The 20,982-nt window shown below is 39.9% G+C and overlaps 1 protein-coding gene across 4 annotated transcripts in view; it reads right to left on the bottom strand.

Moving 5' to 3' along the window:
* Nucleotides 1-20,982, bottom strand: part of CCSER1 (coiled-coil serine rich protein 1) — a 625,930-nt gene that overhangs the window by 551,492 nt on the left and 53,456 nt on the right. For all 4 annotated transcript variants that reach the window (XM_039551164.1, XM_039551165.1, XM_039551166.1 and 1 more), the window contains exon 2: nucleotides 1,093-2,451. In XM_039551164.1, the coding sequence (XP_039407098.1) occupies nucleotides 1,093-2,407 (1,315 nt within the window). In that variant the 5' untranslated portion in view covers nucleotides 2,408-2,451. The remainder of the gene's footprint in view (nucleotides 1-1,092; nucleotides 2,452-20,982) is intronic.

The raw sequence follows: 20,982 nt of genomic DNA, 5'->3' as shown, positions 1-20,982 counted from the left end.
AATTTGACTTTATATTGCCATTTATGTACAAGATACCCAACTAAGCCTTGCAGTGACTAATAATTCAAAAAGTAAGATTGCTTTTGATTGCTTATAATCTACATGCCTAGATAAATAGCCAAGCAAAATGATGGGTGTGAATTAATGTGAGTTTATACTTACTATCATTCATCTTCTAATACAATCACTACAAATGCTGTCTTGTTCACTCTCACAAATTTTGGCCCATCACATACAGCCTCAGGATTATTCAAGAAAGCACCAGCCATTAAGTTGGCTTGAGAAAATAAACTGTCAGAGATAAATGTCTTCTGACAGGTGCCCTTCACTCAAGGGCCTGGTGCCTTATTTATCTGCATCTCTATAGATTGGGATTTCTAGGCAGAGTCTTTCCACTTGATCTTGTTAGTATTTCCAAATTACTCTTCATAAACTAAAGATCCAGTGTGAAATTTAGATGGTGATTAACTCCCTCCATTTCACAGATGACAAAATGGGAATTTGGACACTTATTTCAGCTGGAAGCAGAAACAGGATCTCTCATACTTTGACAAAATATCACTCTGAGTTACCCTAGAACATCAGTTGAATAGAGAAAGCAACACTCTAGAAAATTTCTGAACCCAGATCAATATAAAGGAAACCGTATTACTTCCCATAATCAGACTACAAGAAGGTTTGTTTCTCTGGTGATGTTTCCATCCCAAATTACGCAACCCCATAGCTCAAGTTCAAAATAGCCATGTTTCAAAAAATCGTAGCTTCGGCCTTTAATGAGAGCTGGGAATCAATACTCGCTTTCTTAATTCATTCTTTACTACAGCAAAGCGTAGCCACAAACAACACTGATGGGTGTTTGCAAACTGTAAAACACAAGCTCAAAAAAATCATAGACTTTTTCTTTAATTCCTACAGTTTTGAAGGAGGACACAATTTTTACTTGTTGAACTTCATAGCTAGCACTTGCAATTCTACAAAAACACTTTATGACAAAATAATCATTATAGAAGAAATGAGGCCACCCCCCCCCACCCCACCCCACCCCCCCCCAAAACCCACCAAACTCAAAAATGAAAAGACCATGAGACATACCTTTAGGATGGTTTGATTCATAACCCTGTTGTGTTTTAAAGGACTGAGGTTCAGAACATGGAACAGGCTTAGACTCCACTACAGGAATTGTGTCTCTCATGTGCTTGGAGGGCGTGCTTTCATCTCTGCTCCCACTCAACCCCCATGCCTTTGGAGAGAGTGTCACTGGTTCTTCACTATGCTGTAACGTCAAGGTTCCTAAATGTGCGTTTTCTGAGTTATTTTTTTCTATATGCCTGGCATCATTAATATGTAGTCCATTGGCTTGCAACAGTACTTTCGCTTGATTAGCAACTGAGGTTTTGAATAAGGTACTGGATTCCATGCTGCACGAGCTTGCGTGACTCACAGGAGATACACCAGCAGAATGGCCAATACTTTGCACAGTATCTGTCTCCCTCGTAGGAGCAGCAGCAGGATTAAAAAAGATCTGAGAGGTAGAGACATCATGGCCAAAATCCTCTGCGAGCGCTGCCCCAGGCCCACTGCTGGGCAGGGGATCAGCCTCTGAAACAGAGTCCTCAGTCAGAGCGACAAAGTCCGAGGGGGTCTGGGCAGCCGTGAGGTCAGCCGAGAGCAGCGGGGACTGCAGGGAGCTGCCCATGCACTCCGTCGTCTCAGCCGAGCATGGAGGAGACGACTTGGCCATCACAGGTTCGCTTTCCACATAGGATTTAACTTCCAACAAGCACCTGGGCTGCTGCACAGAGGAAACCAACTGACTCTCAGGAACTGGTTTGGAAAATTTGTAGTGTGACGAAAAAGATTTAGTGAGAAGTTTTCGTGTGGACTGTTTGACAGAATATCGGCTTTGCTCTTCTGCAAAGCCTGAATCATCACCCTCATTTTTCCCAGAGCTTATGCAATTGATAAAGACATTCTTATTAGCTGAGGGCTCCTTTCCCTTTTCAAAATCATCTGTCAAAGACCTTGTTATCTTCTTGTTACGTGAGCTGCCAAAGCCAACTGAATGCCTTCCTCTGCTTTTTATGTGTTCATCTAAGCTGAGTTTTTGAAAAGTGCTAAGAGAGAACTGGGCACCATTTGAGACATTAACATTTTGACTCGCTGAGTCAGGCTTCTGCTCACTCCCTTTCTTGTTATGGAAGCTAATGGAAGGAGTGCGGAAAATACTCCGTCGCTTTCCTGTGCTCCCTGAGCTGGAGTTCGTGCTGGATGGGGAGGAGGTGTGGACACCAATGGCATTAGCAGAAGAAGGCGAGGAAGGAAGGGAGTCGTGTCTCCGGCTAACACTTCTCCTGAATATTGGCAAACGAGATACAAGAGTCGATCGTCTGGATCCAGAGTCCCCCATCAGGGCACAAAGGGTCCGTGGTTCTCCACAGCCAATAAAGTAACCTGGGATGAGAGAAAAATAACGGGGAGGGGGGAAGGAAGATAAATTATTCAGCCTCAAAGACCACTCAAACAGACTCTTCAGTCAGCCTAAATACACAAGACGTCAACATCATTTTGTTGCGTACAGTTACTGAAGACACTTAGAATTTCAAAGCGACTTTCAATGGACAGCACGGAAAACCCAGCAAGTAAGTAAAGATATCGCTCAAAATATTCTACAGATGAAAGATCCAGTTTTATATATGGTATTTTACAACACTACTGTTACAGTACAAAATCTAAATGCCAAAAGATATACAAATATATCACCCAGATGCCCTTGTTTTGTAAGTTCTTCTTATAAACTGTAAGCTCTCTCAGAAGATACTTGATTTTTCATGATCTGACTAGAAAAAAAATCATTATTTTGCATTTCTAAATACCCAGATTTTTGCAAGAAAGAAGAGGATTTAAATTTTCCAATCTTCACTGAACCTTTGGTTGGATTTTTAATTACTTTTACACACTTCTGTTAAAGGCTGTATGTACCACTTCACAGTACAGAAAATTATGGCATTGCAATCCAGCCAAAACATTCAACACTGAAAATTCTTCCTAAAGAACTATAAGTTCAAGGAATTTACTGTCAAAATATGGGATCATGTTTATAGATTTGAACTTTAATGTTTCCATTGAACGCTTCTCTGAAATCCTCTCATAGCCTTTTTGCATATAATTAGCTACATTTTCATGTCTTTTGAAATTAGTGAGAAGTGTTTCCATGCACAAGCACTTGGCATTTTTGATAAATATTTAAGCAAAACTTATTTTCACCAGCACTGTAGATGTACTGGAAGAACATTAATCTTTATGAAATATATACCAGTTCTACCTCTTTTTGTTCTCGTTAAAATAAACTACCACTGTGAAAGACAGGACCACAGAGAGAAAGCAATAAAAACATGTAATATATAATCACAAGAACATGAGAGGCTGCAGGAATAATGCCCCAATGTAACTTCCTGAGCTGCTGGCGTTCAGCACATAAAAATAAAACCCAAGTCATTTATCTACACAATGCCTGTATGTCAAGTGCAAAAACAAAGTAATTCATCTAATGAGCAATTTAGTATGTGTTATGTGGCTAGAACAAGTATCTATGAGCAATACATATATTAGGTAGTGTATAAATACACACACACATATATAAATGAAAACAGAATTTTTAATAATGAAATGACATGTATGTTATATAACTGTGAAAGAAAGGGTAACAAGTAAGTTCAGAGACTGTTTCTGACTAGACACTGGACTGCATTTTTGTGCTGTTAACACTTCTTTTAAATGCTAGTACAGCTCCAGTCTGAACATGCAGTGTCAAGCAGCCACACTATTCACAAGCACCAGGAATCAATAAGCAATTCTGTAGTTTAGGATGAGAAAACCAGCTTGGGAATAGCCACTAATTGCTAGAAGTCATCAGGGATCACTGGTGATCCCTCATGGCAAGCAAATCTTGATCTAGACAATGCCCAGGTTCTGTGATTGAAAACCCAATCTGAATTCAGTCTAACTGGGGCAAAACTGACAACACAGGACCACACAGAGTTACTGGATTAACTTTACATCCACCAGTGAACTGAAGCCCAGCCAGTTGTTCCATTTCACTGACAGGTATGAAAGTTTGCATTTAGACCACTCTGTAAGAGCAACTGCAGAGGACACAGGGCAGAGATGCTGAGGTCCTGTGAGCTCCCACAAGAGCTGGCGTTATCCCAGCTTGTTCACCTGCCCAAAACTCTGCCTACTGAAAATGGCCTTTCGAAAGCCACATGAAACCCTCTCCCATCCTTCCCCTACAAGCTTCTCTCGCTTCTTTAATCACTTCAAGACCTAACCGTGTTGGGGTTTCTTTGCTGTTGTGACTCTCTACCTGCAGGCCTACTGGTATGTATGGATAAACACACGCAAGAGTTTTAGAGATTGTGAGGGTTCTTCCCTGTATTTTAAGGAGACCATAACTGCTGAAAAAAAGACTTTAGAATGCATGTCACAGGTTAGCAAGCATAGTCCCAGAAGGGATGTCCTTGCTAAGGGGCGCTTACAGTTTCCTCTGGGACCTGACAGAACCTATCAGCTGGCCAGTTTGAATATGGACAATTCTCTCAGCCACTTAAAGTTGTGACCACCTCTGTGATCCACACTTAAGAACAGGAAACTCCCCCCCAAGCTCTCTCTCGTTTCCGGCGCTGGGACAGGTGGCTGCGGGCCCCGTGTGGGGGCCAGCGGGCCCGGCCAGGCCCTGCTTGGGCCAGGCCAGGCCAGGCCACGGCCATCCTGGAGCCGATGGACCTGTTCCAGCCATGGAACCCCCCCACTGCCTTGCCGTGGGCAGCCGGAGCAGCTCGGCTCTTCCCCTCTCCACTGCGATAAGAAAAATTCAACATTCCAGCTGCAAAGCTGCAAGGCCGAGGTGAGATTAACCCTTTTAGTGCTGTGAAGAGCTGAAACCTGAGGGAAGAGAGAGAGGAGATGCTTAAAGCTGAAATTCTGTTGTGAAGTTATGATATATCAGAGTATCCCGTTGTAATTCCATGAAGATATGGGGGGTGGAGTGTTCAACTCGTGAGCAAAAGCACCTGCGCTGAGATAGGCAGATGCTGACACAGCTGTAATTTCATGAGAAGTTTGGACAGGGAGAGATGGACCAGATGAGGACTTTTGCTCCACACAGGAAAGGAGAAACCTCAGTTCCTAGAGATGCTCCCAGAGATAGTCCTAAAGATGAAGATGAGGAAGACCCTTTGCTCCCAGGGAAGGAGAAGGGCCTCTGTTTTTGTTTTTGAACGGCTCAACCTTAAAATTGTACCCCAAAAACTTCAAGAGTGGACCCTCGAAAGCAGTTGTGGGAAAAGCTGCAAGTCGGGGGAAGGGACTCACATGCAGGCAGAGAGACTCCTCTTCCTAAATGGACTGAACAATATTTGGAAGTGGGCGGCTGGCTCGTTGTGATAATGTTTTCATAGCACAAGCAAGAAGAGACTTCTCTTTCTAAATGGACTAAACAAGGTTATTATGGAAGTGGTAAACAGACTGAACATCTTAAGGGTTGTCTTTTTACACTGTCAGTGGGAGAAGAGAGGAAGGTGGGGGGAGGAGGAGAGTTCTGAAGGTGTGGTATGATTTTTTTCTTCTTTTAGGTCTGTTAATAAACTTCTTTATATTCTTTCAAGTTTGGTGCCTGCTTTGCATTTCTCCTAATTCTTATCTCACAGAAGGTAAACAGTAATGAGTATTTTGGACCAAACCACTACACTAAATTGGTGTTTCTGCCCGGTTAAAAACCGAACCTGCTGCAATGCAGTTTTACAATAGCAGTAATGAACAAAGTATTTTTAAAATACCTTACGTCTCTATAGATATTTTATGGTCGTATAAAACATTTGCTGCCACTGCTCTCTCTCCTGCCCACAACTTAAATTGTCAGTTCACTGAAGAACAAGACATCCTAGTTTATAATTACAATATTTTCCAAGTTCAGAGCAGAAGGAAGCAGAAAAATGAGTAAAAAGCACACTCTGTAACTTGCACTGGAAATACAAAGGCTGTGTCTAAATAATAGAGATTATTCCTAAGGATTGACCCTGAAAAAAACATAGCCTTGGCTTTCCAGGTGGTAATAAATTTTAATAGAATACATTGCCTCTAACAGCAGGTAACAAAATGGCATTTATTCAGTGATTCTGCCTTTCCTGTCTCTTGAAGGAAGAACACAAACTGTCAGCATTCCTCTTATTGTCTAAGCAGCAGAAATCCTCATCCATAAAATATGAACTAAGTACAATACACTGTTCTTTCCAGGTCTACAATAGCTATCAGAGGACATTTCTTAAAACATATACCCTTGTGTAAACATACCTATATACATGCATGCCCATGTGCATATACTGTTTGAGTGTTGTGAACATTCTAGTAATATTTTTAGTATTATTAATGTAATATAATTATATATCATTTATACACACACACGCACTTTACACTGTTAAACTGCCGAAGTTTAGCACTAAGTTAAAAAGACAACTTTTCTACTTGCAATGCAAGAAAAAATAACAAGTATTTCCAGACAGCAATACTTACAGATACTAATGAAATCTGATCTTGTATTAATTTTTTTGCTTACTGCAGGGGAGTTATAAACTGCCATATATGTCCTATTATGACTAAAATAGGAAGTGTTTCCTTTCAGTCTCTACATTTAACATGATTATTTGTACTTAACAACTTCACAGCAGTAACCCTTACAGAGTGAAATTCACTCCAGCTACATCTTCTCTACAAAACCATTAATTTTCTTTATCTAACATCCTCATCCCTACCAGCATCATTCTTAAAATCTTCAACAGAGGAAAAAGAAAATAGCAGAGAAAGACACCTTGGTAGGCTCCTCATTTAGGACAAAATATATTTTGCATCATTATCACATAATGAGAATACTCAAGAAAACAGTCCCACTATTCTGTACGGAGGTGTGAATCTTGATCAAATACACAACCATTACTTTGTAATATTTTCAAATTCCAAAATCCAGTTACTGCTGAAACTGAAGTGTTTACTCAGTGCTGCGCAAGACAGACATTAAATTTTGCTTTTTATGGAATGGATTTTTGATGCATATTTTTGCAGCTGGCATTACACGAGACAGAGTTGGATATAATGAAGGAAAATGAATAAGTTACTTTGAAAACAATTGCAGCCAGAGTATACTGGATTATTTTAGAATCTTCTCTTCCTCAAGAGCTTGGCTACAGTTCACAGTTTCTGAGCTCCTGTGCTCAGACCAACAGAAATGAGAAACAAAGTGTGAGCAAAATATTTTCCCTCTTAATAGAAATTTTAGAAGTTAATCAGATGGAAATAGCTTCCTTTCCTGTTGGTCTGCACCAAGATGTTGCAAAATGCAGATTAATCTCAAAAATGTCTTAATATCACTTATTTAATTGCCAGAGAAAACCAAGAAGTCAATTTTTTTATACTTTGGCCTTATTCTTTCCACACAGGTCTTCGGCGGAACAATCCAGCTAATATTGTAATATTTGACCTTCATCTTGCCTACAGAAGTTGTCTGAGTATAAAAAACACACAGAGTAAAAAAATTACAAAAGCAGCTCTGTATTGTATATATTATTGTATCTTATCAAAAGAGACAAATTGTTCAACTTCCAGACAGTGAATGTAACTGCAGCAAAAAACCCACAAGTGTTAAAACAGGCAAAATTGTCAAAATTTTACACCAATATCTCCAGAGAAATCTACTCCATCAATTCACCAGCTGAAAAAGAAAACACAGTACTTTTTATTTCAGCTTCTGCCAAGCAGCTACTCTCTCAAGTGTGCCAGAACTCAGGGCATTCAATAAACAGCAACTCCTGGTGCTTCTGGTTTTGAGCCCCAGTAGATGGAGCCATGGACCTACTTTCTCAATAACTGCAAATACGAAAAAGCAACAGTCGGGTGCCTTTTACATTTCTCATTGCCTTCAAGGCAAAATTTAGGAATTGAAATTATTTGTGAATTTTACCATTAACATAATTACATGTACACACCAAAAGACAATACATGCTTATTCAACACTGTAGTGTGTAGGGGAGTGCAAACACTCCCGTTATAAATAAACCAACCTGCTACTACATCTCAACACTTTCTAAAGCTTTCCTAAAGAGGTTCTCCTTAAAGATGCACTTCCCTAGAAATATCAAACAACATCTTTCACACAAAAACCAAAACTGAATTAGCTATCAAAGTTTAAACTAGGAGACGACATGACACATAGCTGAAAGGCCTCAAACCTTAAATCAGAGCAAAATATCAATAAACATCTGGATGATTTTTAGGTTCCACTCATAGTTTAAGGATAATGATACATTTTCTTTATTGCTTTGAATCAGGAACTGTACAATAAAGAAACAAACACAGGACTAGGATGTGCATCTTACACTGTGAATTTCCTGCCTCCATCCCTCACATGAGCATACCATGCAGCAGGAGGGAAGGACCACCTCACAGACACAGTCTCTACAGACCAGCTGCCTCCAGCCTTACACAGAAATTAAATTTCCCTCAGGATGCTACAAATACCCGCAAAACTACACGAAAATAAGTATTTTTAATTGTTTCTGGGACAACAGAAGTCCTAACGCAGCTGATGCACTTGTGAGAAGCAATCCTTTCATCCACCAGCTAACATCATAGCCTGTGGCTCCCACCCAAATTGTTAAGCTTCATCATTTGGATTCCAGCACTGTACTGTCCTCAGCATTTAAGCATTACTGCCTTCAATACAGTTCTAATTCTATTGCAATATTATTTGTCTCTCTAGTATGTTTGTGACTTGGTTTTACCTGAACAGCTCTCAGGGTCACTATGTGTGATGAAGCTTGTACATGAGGACAACATAATAGTCAAAAAATGCCATTAAAAATCAGTTGACATTTAAAACAAAAGCAAACAAATAGACACCAAATAAATACTCAGGGCTTTAGCTGTTACCACGGACAATGTAACTAAATTAATAGGATCTTATTGAGAACACCAGCAAAGCCAAATGCCTGAACAATAGAAGGCACTAGCTAGGAACAGTGGGATTGTGAACCTGAAACAATCTGGTTTTGCAAATGGAATGAGTGAAACTCCTAATACATAACAGCTCCATTTGCTGTTGTGAATAACAGTCTTCCTTCTTCCTTCCTTGTGCATGCAACCCTTGCAGCATGGTACTGAGCTCCAGAGTGTATTCTGTGGAACAGCAGCCACAGTCATAATTCTCACAGTGAAAATTTATAAGCTCCTACCACATCCACACCTGCTTGAAGGTTAGTTTTTCTGAACAGTTTTCATAAACAACAGAAGAATACCGAACACAGGGCACTAGACCTTTAAAAGTTATGTATGTCTTTATGTGCACACGTGTATAACTCCACACCCTTTTTTCCCTCTGTACTGAAAACTGATTGGGCAAAAAAGTTCTTATCTCTCTAGGAACAGCTTTTATATACCTGAGGAAAAAAAAAAAAAACAAACCTAAGAACACTGAATCCAAACACTGAGTTACCCTAAGGCAAGAGGTGAGAGTTCTTTCAGTTTCCTGCATTCAGCAGCCCAGGCCTATCTTTATTTTCAAATACTCCTGTGCTTTCAGGAAATCACAGAGTAAACAAGCAGATAAATTTGCAATAAAGAAGTCTGAAGCCACATACATACATCAAAAGCCCATCTCTCATTTTGACTGGTCTTGTACCAGTTGAAGACAGTGATTTCATATATCCATAACTGCTATTCCCTATGTTGCAATTAAATCAGAAGTGTAACAATCATTCAAGGATGACAACTGCAGGTTATCTATACATCCTCTTTTGATTTTAAATTAGCCAGAAGGCAAACATTAGCACAAGACAAGTCACACACAACTCATTCTATCATTCACTATCACTGGGTATGTAAATTTATCCCACTTGTACCAAATGAACTGTGGCTTTACTAAAAACTGTGGTTTTACTGTGGCCACGTGAACCAGGGCAACTGATCATTAGAAACCTAGAGGCCACAGTTCTCTCACATTTAAACCATCCTCTACTTCAAATGTCTCTGTATCACACCAAAAAACCACTTCAGTACAATATACAAAATAACAGAAGTGAACCAACCTTACTGTTAGTCTTTACATACACCCAGCAGCCAGTTGCCCTTCAGTGACAGCTGGGATAATCTACTAGCAAAAAATTGACTGTGTGAAGAAGGTAAACAATTCACTTTCACCCATTCAACAATCAGACATTAAAAAGGTAAGAGAAATGGGGTAATGACCATACCTCAGTGAAGAAGCAGTCACATTCATGTTTTCATGTGTTGCTTTTTTAACAGAGGAGAAACCGTATCTCTCACCTCTGACACTTATCTGGATTCTGGAGAAGTGTACAGTGCATTTCTTACAGCATCTGGTATTCACAATATTTAACAGTTTAATTAGAAACAGGCGCAAGTGTAAGTAATAACCTGGAAATTCAAGCATCAAAGAGTATAAGCTTGCTTTGTGATTTGAATGCCATGGCATCAATTCCCCCAATTATCTTCCCCAAATATCCTTGCATGCAATGAATTATTCACTTTTAACAACTGAAGTGGACTTACACAGGTCCCTGAGTACACATGGAAATTATACCATGAAGGGACAAAGAGAAATGGACTAATTTTGAGACATCTTGGGCGGACAGCGATACCAGTCTGGGGACTGGGAAGGATTCAATAGGATCAAATGCTATCCTTCTTCCCTCACATCTTTCTCTCCTCTCACCCCCATTCTTGATGACCACAGCTGTGTTTTCACAATGCTTACAGACAGAAGAAAACCATGTTCTAATAATATTTTAAAGAAAATAATTATATTTGGACTTCACGCTAAATACTAGTATTTAGTCATAAACATAGGATGTGTTTATATATAGACAGCAATTTGACTTCTGGCTGTACTTTAGTTTAACTAAAAAGGAAAAGCAACCTACAAAGAATCAAGGGTATTTTTTTTTTCATGCATGAAAAATCGGTGTAAGATGCCTACTAGAGCACTGACTGATGCGCACATTGAAAAACAGCAGACCTAGCATTTGCCTTAGCCCAGGACATAAAAAGAGGAAGAGACTTCTTGCCAGCCATTTGCTATGGAATTCGAGTGGAACAGATCACTGCTGCACAAGGCAGTTGGTATTCACGAGGAAAATACCAGGAATAACACAGCCCTAGCTCTAGCATGTTCAGTGCATAAAATTTGTTGGTAGAATGAAGCAAAGTACCAATATTGGCTACAACTCCCACAGGCATTCAAAGCATCTCTGTACGTTCTGCCTCACCCTTCCCCCCCCCCAAAATATTAAAATTAAAAATATCACCACCACCAAAAACCACACACCAAAAAAAACCAAACAGCTTCCTGAAAATATTCTGCTGTCTCACAAGACATCATAAAGGTCTCTAAAGCATAATCCATTTGACTTGCACAGTTAGTAGGCCATTCAAGTTCAGCTTTAATGCGCTCCTTCTAAAATCTGCATCTCTTGCTCACTTCAAGCAAGTCACCTCATAACTGTCTCAGCATTGTGCAGTCCCAGCAGAGCTGCAAGTCTTTGTTCAGTGCTCTCCCTCTATTCCTCTTACCTTCCTGAATCACAGCTCCGTCAGCAGCAATTTATTTTTTATGATAAAGCTTCCTGCACGTTTCCCAGTCTGACTCCTTTTCAGTCTCAAGTGCCACCTGCCTCTGCTGTGTATATGGCAACCACAGTGACAACAAGGGTTGGGGCCATTTATTATCTCTGTCACTGGTTCAATGTGTGACCTTAACGGCAATAAAAAGGACCAAATCCTCATCTGCTGTAAATTCAACAGGCTCCAATGAAGTGAATCATGCTGATTTAAACCATTTGGCCTTTCATCCTTATAAGCCTCAATCACCCCATCTGTAATTCTTTGTTAACTCTTGCAAAAGCAACACTTGGACACGCATGATCCAATCACTCCCAGGATGCAGACTCGTAATTTAAGTAGATGGAAGCATGGTTTCCTCTTTTTTTTTTTTATGCTGACCAAGTACAGAATCCCTTAATGGATTACAGTAGAAATTAGTGAAACCCTTGCAGATTAATCATGCAGCTCTGAGCAGCCATACACCTGTGTTCCATTCCAGCTTCTCCCTACATTGTCTGCTCAGAGCTGTGTTAAAAACAGAGCACTGAGACAGACAGACCCATGGTTTCACCTCACATCCTCACAGTCAAAAAAGCAGGGCACTAAAAACTCTTTCAAGGGATCCACTATGCTTATGTCCCATTGAAGTCAATAGGACAACTCATGTCTTGAAAGATGTACATGCTTTTGAGTAAAAGGATTTTAAAAATACAACATATCTGTGGCTAATAGTATTCATGAAAGCAAACTGTGAAAACTTTGCCTAACACTAGGCAGTTTAATTTACAGATTAGTCTTTGATTAATAAAAAGGTAATTGTAATGTATCAATGTTGGAGCTGTTTACTGTATTGCCACAAAATAATATAACAGCAGTGCTCTTTTCCAAATTTCTCTAAGCTCAACAGAAGGGAACAATTCCCAACTCACGCCTCAAAAGAAATCTGGTGACGCAAAATGAACTGATAATACTCAGACGGAGGATTCAGATTAACTGAAACCTTCCAGGCAAGCTACTCACGGCTTACTAACTCTAATGAAAGGGAACCACATGATTCGTGTTCCCTGCAGTTTTTACCACACATAAGATGTGTGCCTCATGGGGATGAATATTAAATATATTCATAATTACCAGCCTCAATATTGTGTAATTTCATTATTTTAATTGCAAACTAACTGCTTTAGTTTCTTTATATGTTAATGCACTCCACTGGACACTACTTAGAAGAAGAATATATTTTTAAGAATCAATCATACCACATTTAGAAATAAATCGTGATACTTGTCATGTTCTACCTAAGACTTCCATGAACCTTAGCAAAGACTCAGGCAAGACTCTTTTGTTATACTGAAATTATAATTATTTCTAGATTAAATTTATCACACTCACTTCTAGCTGTCTTCTTGTTAATAAAACAATGAAAGAAAAGAACACTCAAGACAACTCAATATATTCATATACTCAAATTCTAATTGCAAGTTGTTAATCAAACATTAAAACAGAGAGGCTCACATTTCTGTAGCATTGAGTATAGCACACTTTAAGATAACCAAGTGCCACAGCAGTAATGCCTGAAGCAAGTTTAAACAAGTTTAAACACAAACAGTAAAACCTGCATTTTGTTTGGAAAACTGAAGGTTAGCAACCTCCAAGCATAAAACTGATGCCCACAAAGCAAGCACAGAAGGAAGTAAAAGAAACCAACTTGAAAACTCAGAGCTGCCTAAACAGAACAAAAACATCATGGAAGTTCCTAAGAATTCCAGAAAATATGAACACCTAATTTAATTTGTTTCTCTGGATTCAGGAACCCAGTTATCTGGAACTTCACAGCTTGTAGCCATAACTCAACACAAACTTCCATTAATGTTAATATTCAACCCAAAGTTCAACACAGCACAGTCTTCAAAAAGATGGCACATCACAGCTTCCATTTATCCCAGGTACAGCATAAATATCCAGGTGTTAAGTGGAAGAGTAAAGGTCTTTGAAACCATCACCTGTGTTTCCCCTGCTTAGCAGTGACCTGCTCTGTGACCAAGTGACCCATAAGAACCTACCCCTCTCATTAGAATTACATTACCAGGAATATTTTAACCTAATAGTTACTTGAACTTCGTATTTAAATTTTAGAGTCCTTAGATACATGGAACAGTTTTTTTACTGTATGTTCCTGGATGTCTCTGGCACATTTTGTCACTGTTAACCAAAACCAAGCTGTACAGTCTAAAAACTTGAATCAGAATCCATCATTATGCCCAAGTTGGTATTGTTTGCTCCCCTTTATCACCAAATACAACTCTCAAAGCTGGTCTGATTTCCTGAAACATCAGGGACATCAGTGACAGCATTTTTACAAAAGCGGGTGCTTTATGCCAGTCCTGGAAGTCCAATCAAATAATTAACTTCTCAGCAGGGTGCAATCCATTTGTCTTCTGCCTCCTGGTTGGGATGACAGAAAGCAGAGATAACTACACCATGCCTAGAAGTTTGGTAGGAAGACAAATTGCTATTTTTTTTTACGACATATTCCCTCCCATCTAAGCAACACAAATCTCTAGTCAGTATTTTGCCTCCAGCAATTTTAGCATACACAAAGGATCAACAAATAAATAGAAAGAGAAATTTGGTGAGCAAGGATGCCAGTAGCAATGGAGAAATGATGGCAGAAATAACCTCCAATGTCAATTCAGAGTGAGCGATCTGGAGACCTGTCTCAAGGCAGCATCCCAACAGGAGAGATGCCTACAGAAATACACAACTGCTCAGAAACTCAAGGAAGAAATTCAACTCACCTCTCAATACAGAGAGAACATAAGTGCCTAGAAGAGAGAGTTAAAAAAAAAGGATGCTAGAAATGCAAAATATATTTTAAAAGTTAGTAAGAGACAAAAATTGAAAAGAGAAGTTTGGTGATAAAACCATGTCTGAATGAGGAAGAGTCCTAAAGTCATCCCAATTCATTTTTTAATTCCATTGAAAGATACATCACGGATGAGTTTACTGACTTACTACATTATTGCATTCTCTCAGAGCCAGTCAAACTCAACTGGAATTTAGAAAAAGGATTTTCTGAACAAGCATGCTACAAGGTTCCATTTTTCTTGTGCTAACTCACAGACGTTAACTAATTCAATTCTGCCAAGCACTTAAGCACATGCTTGACTTTGAGAATAATCTCACCCCTTTTCAGTAAAACACTTAAAAGCACACACTTCTTCTAAAACATGAGTGATCCCATTGACTTCAAATGGGACATAAGCACAATGCCGAGTGCTTTGCTGGATCAGTGCACAAAGACATAATTTAGCCCCCTTCACTGGATGAATTGGACATCCTGTGTCTTGCCATTTCATAATAAAAGACCAAAAAAGGTAAAGCAAACCTTAAAGGGTCAAATCAACTATGTAGTAACTGCAACCCGAATCATCATGTTCTAAATGCTTCTTAGGGTTATTTTAAAAGCGGAAATTAATTCTCACTGTATTTTATACACTAAGAACAAATGAATGCATTATTTTCTCAAATTTATGCACAAGCCTAATTGCTATGCAGGCACAATTAAGAAGATCTAAGAAATGCAAAACCAAGATACCATATGGTTCTCAGTTCCAAAAATCAGAGACGTAAGAGCAGATTTCACACACTTTGTGTGAACACAAAACTCAGATTAAAAGACAGCTAAATACAGCAGGTCTCCAGTCTTGAATGTATTAAAGAGGTGTCAAAAAACAAGTATGGGTATTTCCCAATTACCTCAATATGCAAACAGTTTGCATAGTAATTATTTAAAGACTAACAATACCAGGTTTAAAAAAATTGATTCAGAGGGATATATTAGTTCATTTCCACACGTATACTTATGAGATACCAACATTTCTATACCCCTGACCTCTGATTCTACAAAGATCTGAAATTTTGCTGACTGAGTTATGTTCTTTTAAGGTGAGATGAGCAGTTTTCACATATTTCATTTTACACAAGCACATTTTGTCTGCTTTAGCAGCACTGGGTGAGTCTGAAGGAAGTTGCAGGGGAGCGATATCAGTAAACAGGAGGGAAAATTCAGAAAATTGGGCTGTGCAATCTCAGTTAACTACATCAGCACTTACAACTGCATTAATTACAAGCTCACAGCTAAAAGTTTTGCACAGCTTTAAGTTTTAGCTCATGACATTATCTAGTCATGACTTTCTCCATCATACCTAAACTCTACAATATTAAAGAGCAATAGAGCTGCCACATTCTCAAAGTTGCCTACAAATATCAGAGAGCATATTGTGAATGCACATATACAGTCTCACAGCTGTTGCAAAAGCAGTAACGCAAGACCCATCTTTCTCCATGGCCCTCAACGACCAAATAACAGAACTCACTCCTGGCAGTAAATATTATTCCTGTTGCAGCTTGTATCACAAAGACTGGCCTTTCCCATTTTAAGGGCTTGTTTTGACATAGTCAATAATTAGCTGCTCCTCCTCAGATGTGTCTTCTTCAAAGTGAAAAAAGTCATTCAGAAAGCTTTACTGCATCAGAAAGTGAAGCCAACAAAAGATTCATTACACTCAGCAACTCAGTGTCCACGTGGACACCACTAACCAGTCATGTCCCTCAAGGTCTGTGCTGGGATCAGTGTTATTGAATATCTTCATCACTAACAAAGACAGTGAAAGCAAATGCACCCTCCACAAGTCTGTGGATGACACCAAGAACAGCTCTAAAGTGAAAGTATGTAGGTTTAGATTGAACATAAAGAAGAAATATTTTATGATGAGAGTGGTGAGACACTGGAACAAATTGCTAAAAAAGCTGTGAACACTCCATCCCTGGAAGCTTTCAAGGCCAGGATGGGTAGGGTTTTGAGCAACCTGGTTTAGTGGAAAGTATTCCTGCCCGTGGCAGTGGGGTTGGAACAAGGTGACATTTAAAGGTCCTTTCCAACCCAAACCATTCTGCCCAACTGCAAGAGCTGCAAAGAAGCGTTGAAAGGCACCTAAAAGCTGTCAGCTGCACAAAGCAGCTCTACAAAGCAAGAGACCTTGCATACTAATGACAAATGTAAATTCCAGGTGAACCTCAAAGGTACCTCAGAACTGATTTTGAGATAGGTAGTGCTGGAAAAGTCCCTTAAGGAGTAACATAAAATAAGCCTGCACCACAATTCAGATTCTGCACACGAGGAGGGAAAACATCTTCTGCCTAGAATTGGTTAACACAGCTGCTGAACCAGGCCCTCCTACACTGCAGCACAACTTGTGAATGTGTTCCCAAAACACAGCCCATTTACAGCTGATTACAGAAACATCTAGTGATCACCATATATACTAATTCTCATGTCTGCCTTGATCTTTTATTTGTTACATAATGAAGCTTTCAAACTGGAACCAACAGGTATGCTAAGGGCCAGAACAGGGACTTTTAAGCCACTGATACTACCAACGTCTTTGTATAAGAACTCTTGTTTCTACAAGAAATGAGCAACACAATCTCTTTGCATATTTGCTCTCCTTCTGTTTTCCTTAATTTATTTTCCAAAAATGGAATGTGTTCCTTGATTATTCTTCTTTAGAAAACAAGAAGATAAAATTATCTAACCAAAACATTGTGCTACTTGTTAAACAGGGAATGCTCTGTGAGAAGATGGGAAAACTGCAACCAAAATTCAAAAGAGCAACATCACCTGAATCCCACCAGCAGTAGTTAGATTAAGCAATCTTATTTTGAAAACTTTAACCATGTTCTGAACCCTGATAGAGTACACCTAATTGTTATTCTTGTGGGGATACACAGTTATCCAAAATACAGATAGCATGAATTAGGAGCAAGCACACACTGCCTAGAAGTCTCACCAGGATTTTAAGTATATTAATACTTAATCCAGTAGCTCTTGTCAGACAACAAGCAGTCACTTTACACTTGTAAATGTCACATTCAAGCAAGCATCCTGCTTGCATACTCTCTCTGCACACTGTAAAAACAGTGCTAACAAAATGATTCAGAGAGATGGAGTCAAAGCCCACAGAGAGGATATAATCAGAAGTAATGAAGGAGAGCTCTGTTCCTGGACAGCAAACTGCCAGATTCAGAGCCATCAAACCAACCTTCTCCTTCAGCAGAGAAGGATATATTTTGCACGGAAGTTCTAGACCTTTAAAAGCGTTACCAAGAAACTGAACTAGTGACAGCACAGTGCCATCCGCCAGCTTGGATGAGGTATTCAAAAACATCTGATGCACAGCAGTCATAACTAGTCACTCTTGCTGAGATCTTTTGAAAAATCACAGCTCTCTGCAGAGGGACAATGAGGACTTCTAAAAAATGTACTGTATCTGACTACTGCTTACACAGTCAATAGCAAAAAGCTGCATAAACTTCTTGAGATAAGTTCCCAGAGTGTTACATTCAATGTCTTTATGTTCAGCGATGACAGATGATGACAACAGCAAATGTCCCCCATTTTCTTCTGTCAAGAACATATGTCACAAAGGCAAGTACCACATGCAGGAGATGTCTAAGAAACGAGGCAATAATCTTCCAGGATTTGACAGCAACCAGACAGTGCAACTTAGTAGAGGAAAACACTGACTAGAAATGAAGTCTTTTCTTAAAAAGAAAATGCTGCTACAAAAAGCTTCAAGATAGTTTTTCTTCTTCAATTGGTGACAAAAGTATCTAGTATTAAAAAAAAAAAAAAAAAAAAAAAAAAAAAAAAGGAGTTTCTTATTTCAGAAGCCATGTATTATTTTGACTAGATCAATGCTTGTAGGTACTGCCTCAGTCACCCTATTTATTTAATCACACCCATATTTAAGAAAATATGGTCAGTACTTCAATGAGCTTCCAATTCAAATACAAAACAGATCTGAACTTAACAAGCAAAGGTGAAGGATGAAATTTAAAGGAGAGTATAGAAAACTAGTTATTTTGTGGTAGTATAAAGTTTTCTAGTATGGTTCTAAGTTAGTCTTAAAAATAGCGATTACACATTACATAGACCTCTGATGGAAGTCAGTAGAAATTGGTGTTCCTTCTCCTCTGCCTTGACTTTAGATATACTATCAGTATTTTGCAACTTTTTTAGTTAGCCACAGCCTCTTTTTTCATGCTAACATTAAGTTTTTTACTCATCATTTATAACTCAAATGAGATTTTCTTAGGTCTTCCACAGTCAAGCAAAACGCTTAACAAAATACAGGAGATCTCTCTTGGTGAGCACACTTCTTGGTCTTAATTTCCCTACGCACATTCACTGAGTACACCAAGGCAGCAGAATATCACTGTCCTCTGCGTCTTTCCCTTGTTGACTTTTGCCATACCAAATCTACTGTGAAAAATCACAGTCCCTGAGGAATTCCAAAAATGTCCCATCAGACATACTTCTGAAGGGTTTGTCTACACTGCTTCTTAGTTAATGGCCAATTATCAAATCAATTTTTAAAAATGATTGTAGTTGTTTTACACATGAAATATGGAATTTTTATTCATGTTTTTGAAAGATCATATATCTGTGCCTCTCTGTCTTCAACCCAGCTGCAAAGTGGATGGATTTCTTGAGTTTCTATCCCACCTGGAAAATTACATTAGTGCTGTATTACTTTTCCCTTAATGACATAAATAAAATTAACACCACTGCTTTAGTCATAAATTCCTATAAAGAAGGACAGAGATTGCACCCTCTGTTACCTCTTAAGCTCATTACTGCTCCAATAATTATGTCAAGGGTTATAACATTTTTTGGTTGTGAGCCAAAGGACACTGTAAAATATTATGATGCATTCTTTTTATCTGTTTTGGATCCTATCACAAACTATTTCAGAAGACATGGTGAGCTGAAAAATAAGTGTAGCTTCAGGAAAGTCCAACAGCAGCCTCACGAGTTACTTTCCTTTATTACATATACAGCATAAACAAAAACACACAGTTCTTCATCCTGCTAAACAGTAAATACACATATTCTCTCAGATCCCTATGGTCAGGCTCAATTTCTCTCTTCAATTTATCTCTGATTTAGAAAAATAGGGCAGGTTAATCTCATGTCCAGACTAGCTGACTGCTTTTGTGCTCCATCTCATCCTTGACTCAGAACTCTCCTGAGTTCTTCACAACAAAAGTCAGGTAAAATGGACAGATACAACATGCACAAGTCAGGTAAGATGGACAGCTCTCTCCATGGTCACTCTCTCCACTGGCAGCCTTGGCCTTTTCAGCCATCCCACCTGGGCCACGCTCACATAGGATGTGCCCCCCAGGATCTGGACCAGCAAGGCCCGGGCACAGGATGCCAGCCCTCCTGTGCCCAGCTGGCTGTCACCTGGAGGTCCTGGCAAGTGGCCTGCTGGAGCAGCTCAGCAGGGTTTGGCTCATCTCTGCCTTTGCAGAAAAGCCAGGAGACACTCCAGAGCGCTGAGCGATGGGGCTCAGCCAGGTGGGATGGTGCCAGGCGGCTGCGAGCCAGGACCCGCCACAGCCTGGGGCCAACAACATGCAGGGCAAGGGCTGAGAGTCCACGCGGAGGAAAAGCTTGGGCAGGCACCAAAGCTCCTCTGCCTCCTTCCCAGCCCTTGTCCAACCCCAGGAGGCAGAGGTGAGTCTCAGCTGCTGCAGAGGAAACAAGGATAGGCTGATGGACAAGGGGAACAAGACAGAGCCTGCTCGAGGTCTTCTCCACACAGCTGGCTGCCTGGGACAGCCCAGCCAGGCGCGAGTCTCTCCAAGAGAGGCCAAGCCCAGACAAAGAGGTCTCAGCCCCTTGAGGCCACTCTGCCCCTTTCAGTGTGCTCCCTCCCCTGTGCCTTCCATGAGACAGGCCAGACACCCTCAGCTTCTCCTGGAACATGCTGCCAGGGTGATGTTCCTGCAAGAACTATGAGTTATCTGCTGACTTTAGAAAAACCCTGACGTGATGAAGAGGTACCTAACACTAATTGCTACCTGCAGGGAGACATTCCCCATAGACAAAAAAATGTGGGAAGACTTGGAAGAGAAAGAGACATTTCTCTACTTGACCACACGTCCACAGCTCCAGCAAGGCTCAGGGAGGGGGGCAGGACATTGCAGGCAAGGTCACAGGTACTATAACCATGTCTTTGACCAACTTCTAGCCAATTTAATTATTACTAAAAATTAATGCAGGGATGTGGGAACCTGTCACTGTAACAGCTGAGACTTTCCACTGTGGTTAAGGAAAACCCATCAAACTTTTGCTCAAGAGAGAGGATACAGAAGTTATAACCACAGGGTACCCTGTGGTTTGACCCGTCAGACCGTGGAGAAGACAAGAGTAAGTGGGATGGAAAACCTACCTCAACCCTAGAGACA

The sequence above is a fragment of the Corvus cornix genome, chromosome 4 (assembly GCF_000738735.6).
Source record: "Corvus cornix cornix isolate S_Up_H32 chromosome 4, ASM73873v5, whole genome shotgun sequence".
NCBI classification, from domain to species: domain Eukaryota; kingdom Metazoa; phylum Chordata; class Aves; order Passeriformes; family Corvidae; genus Corvus; species Corvus cornix.
Note: the sequence above shows the minus strand (reverse complement) of the source record. Positions and strands in the feature narration are given on the sequence as shown.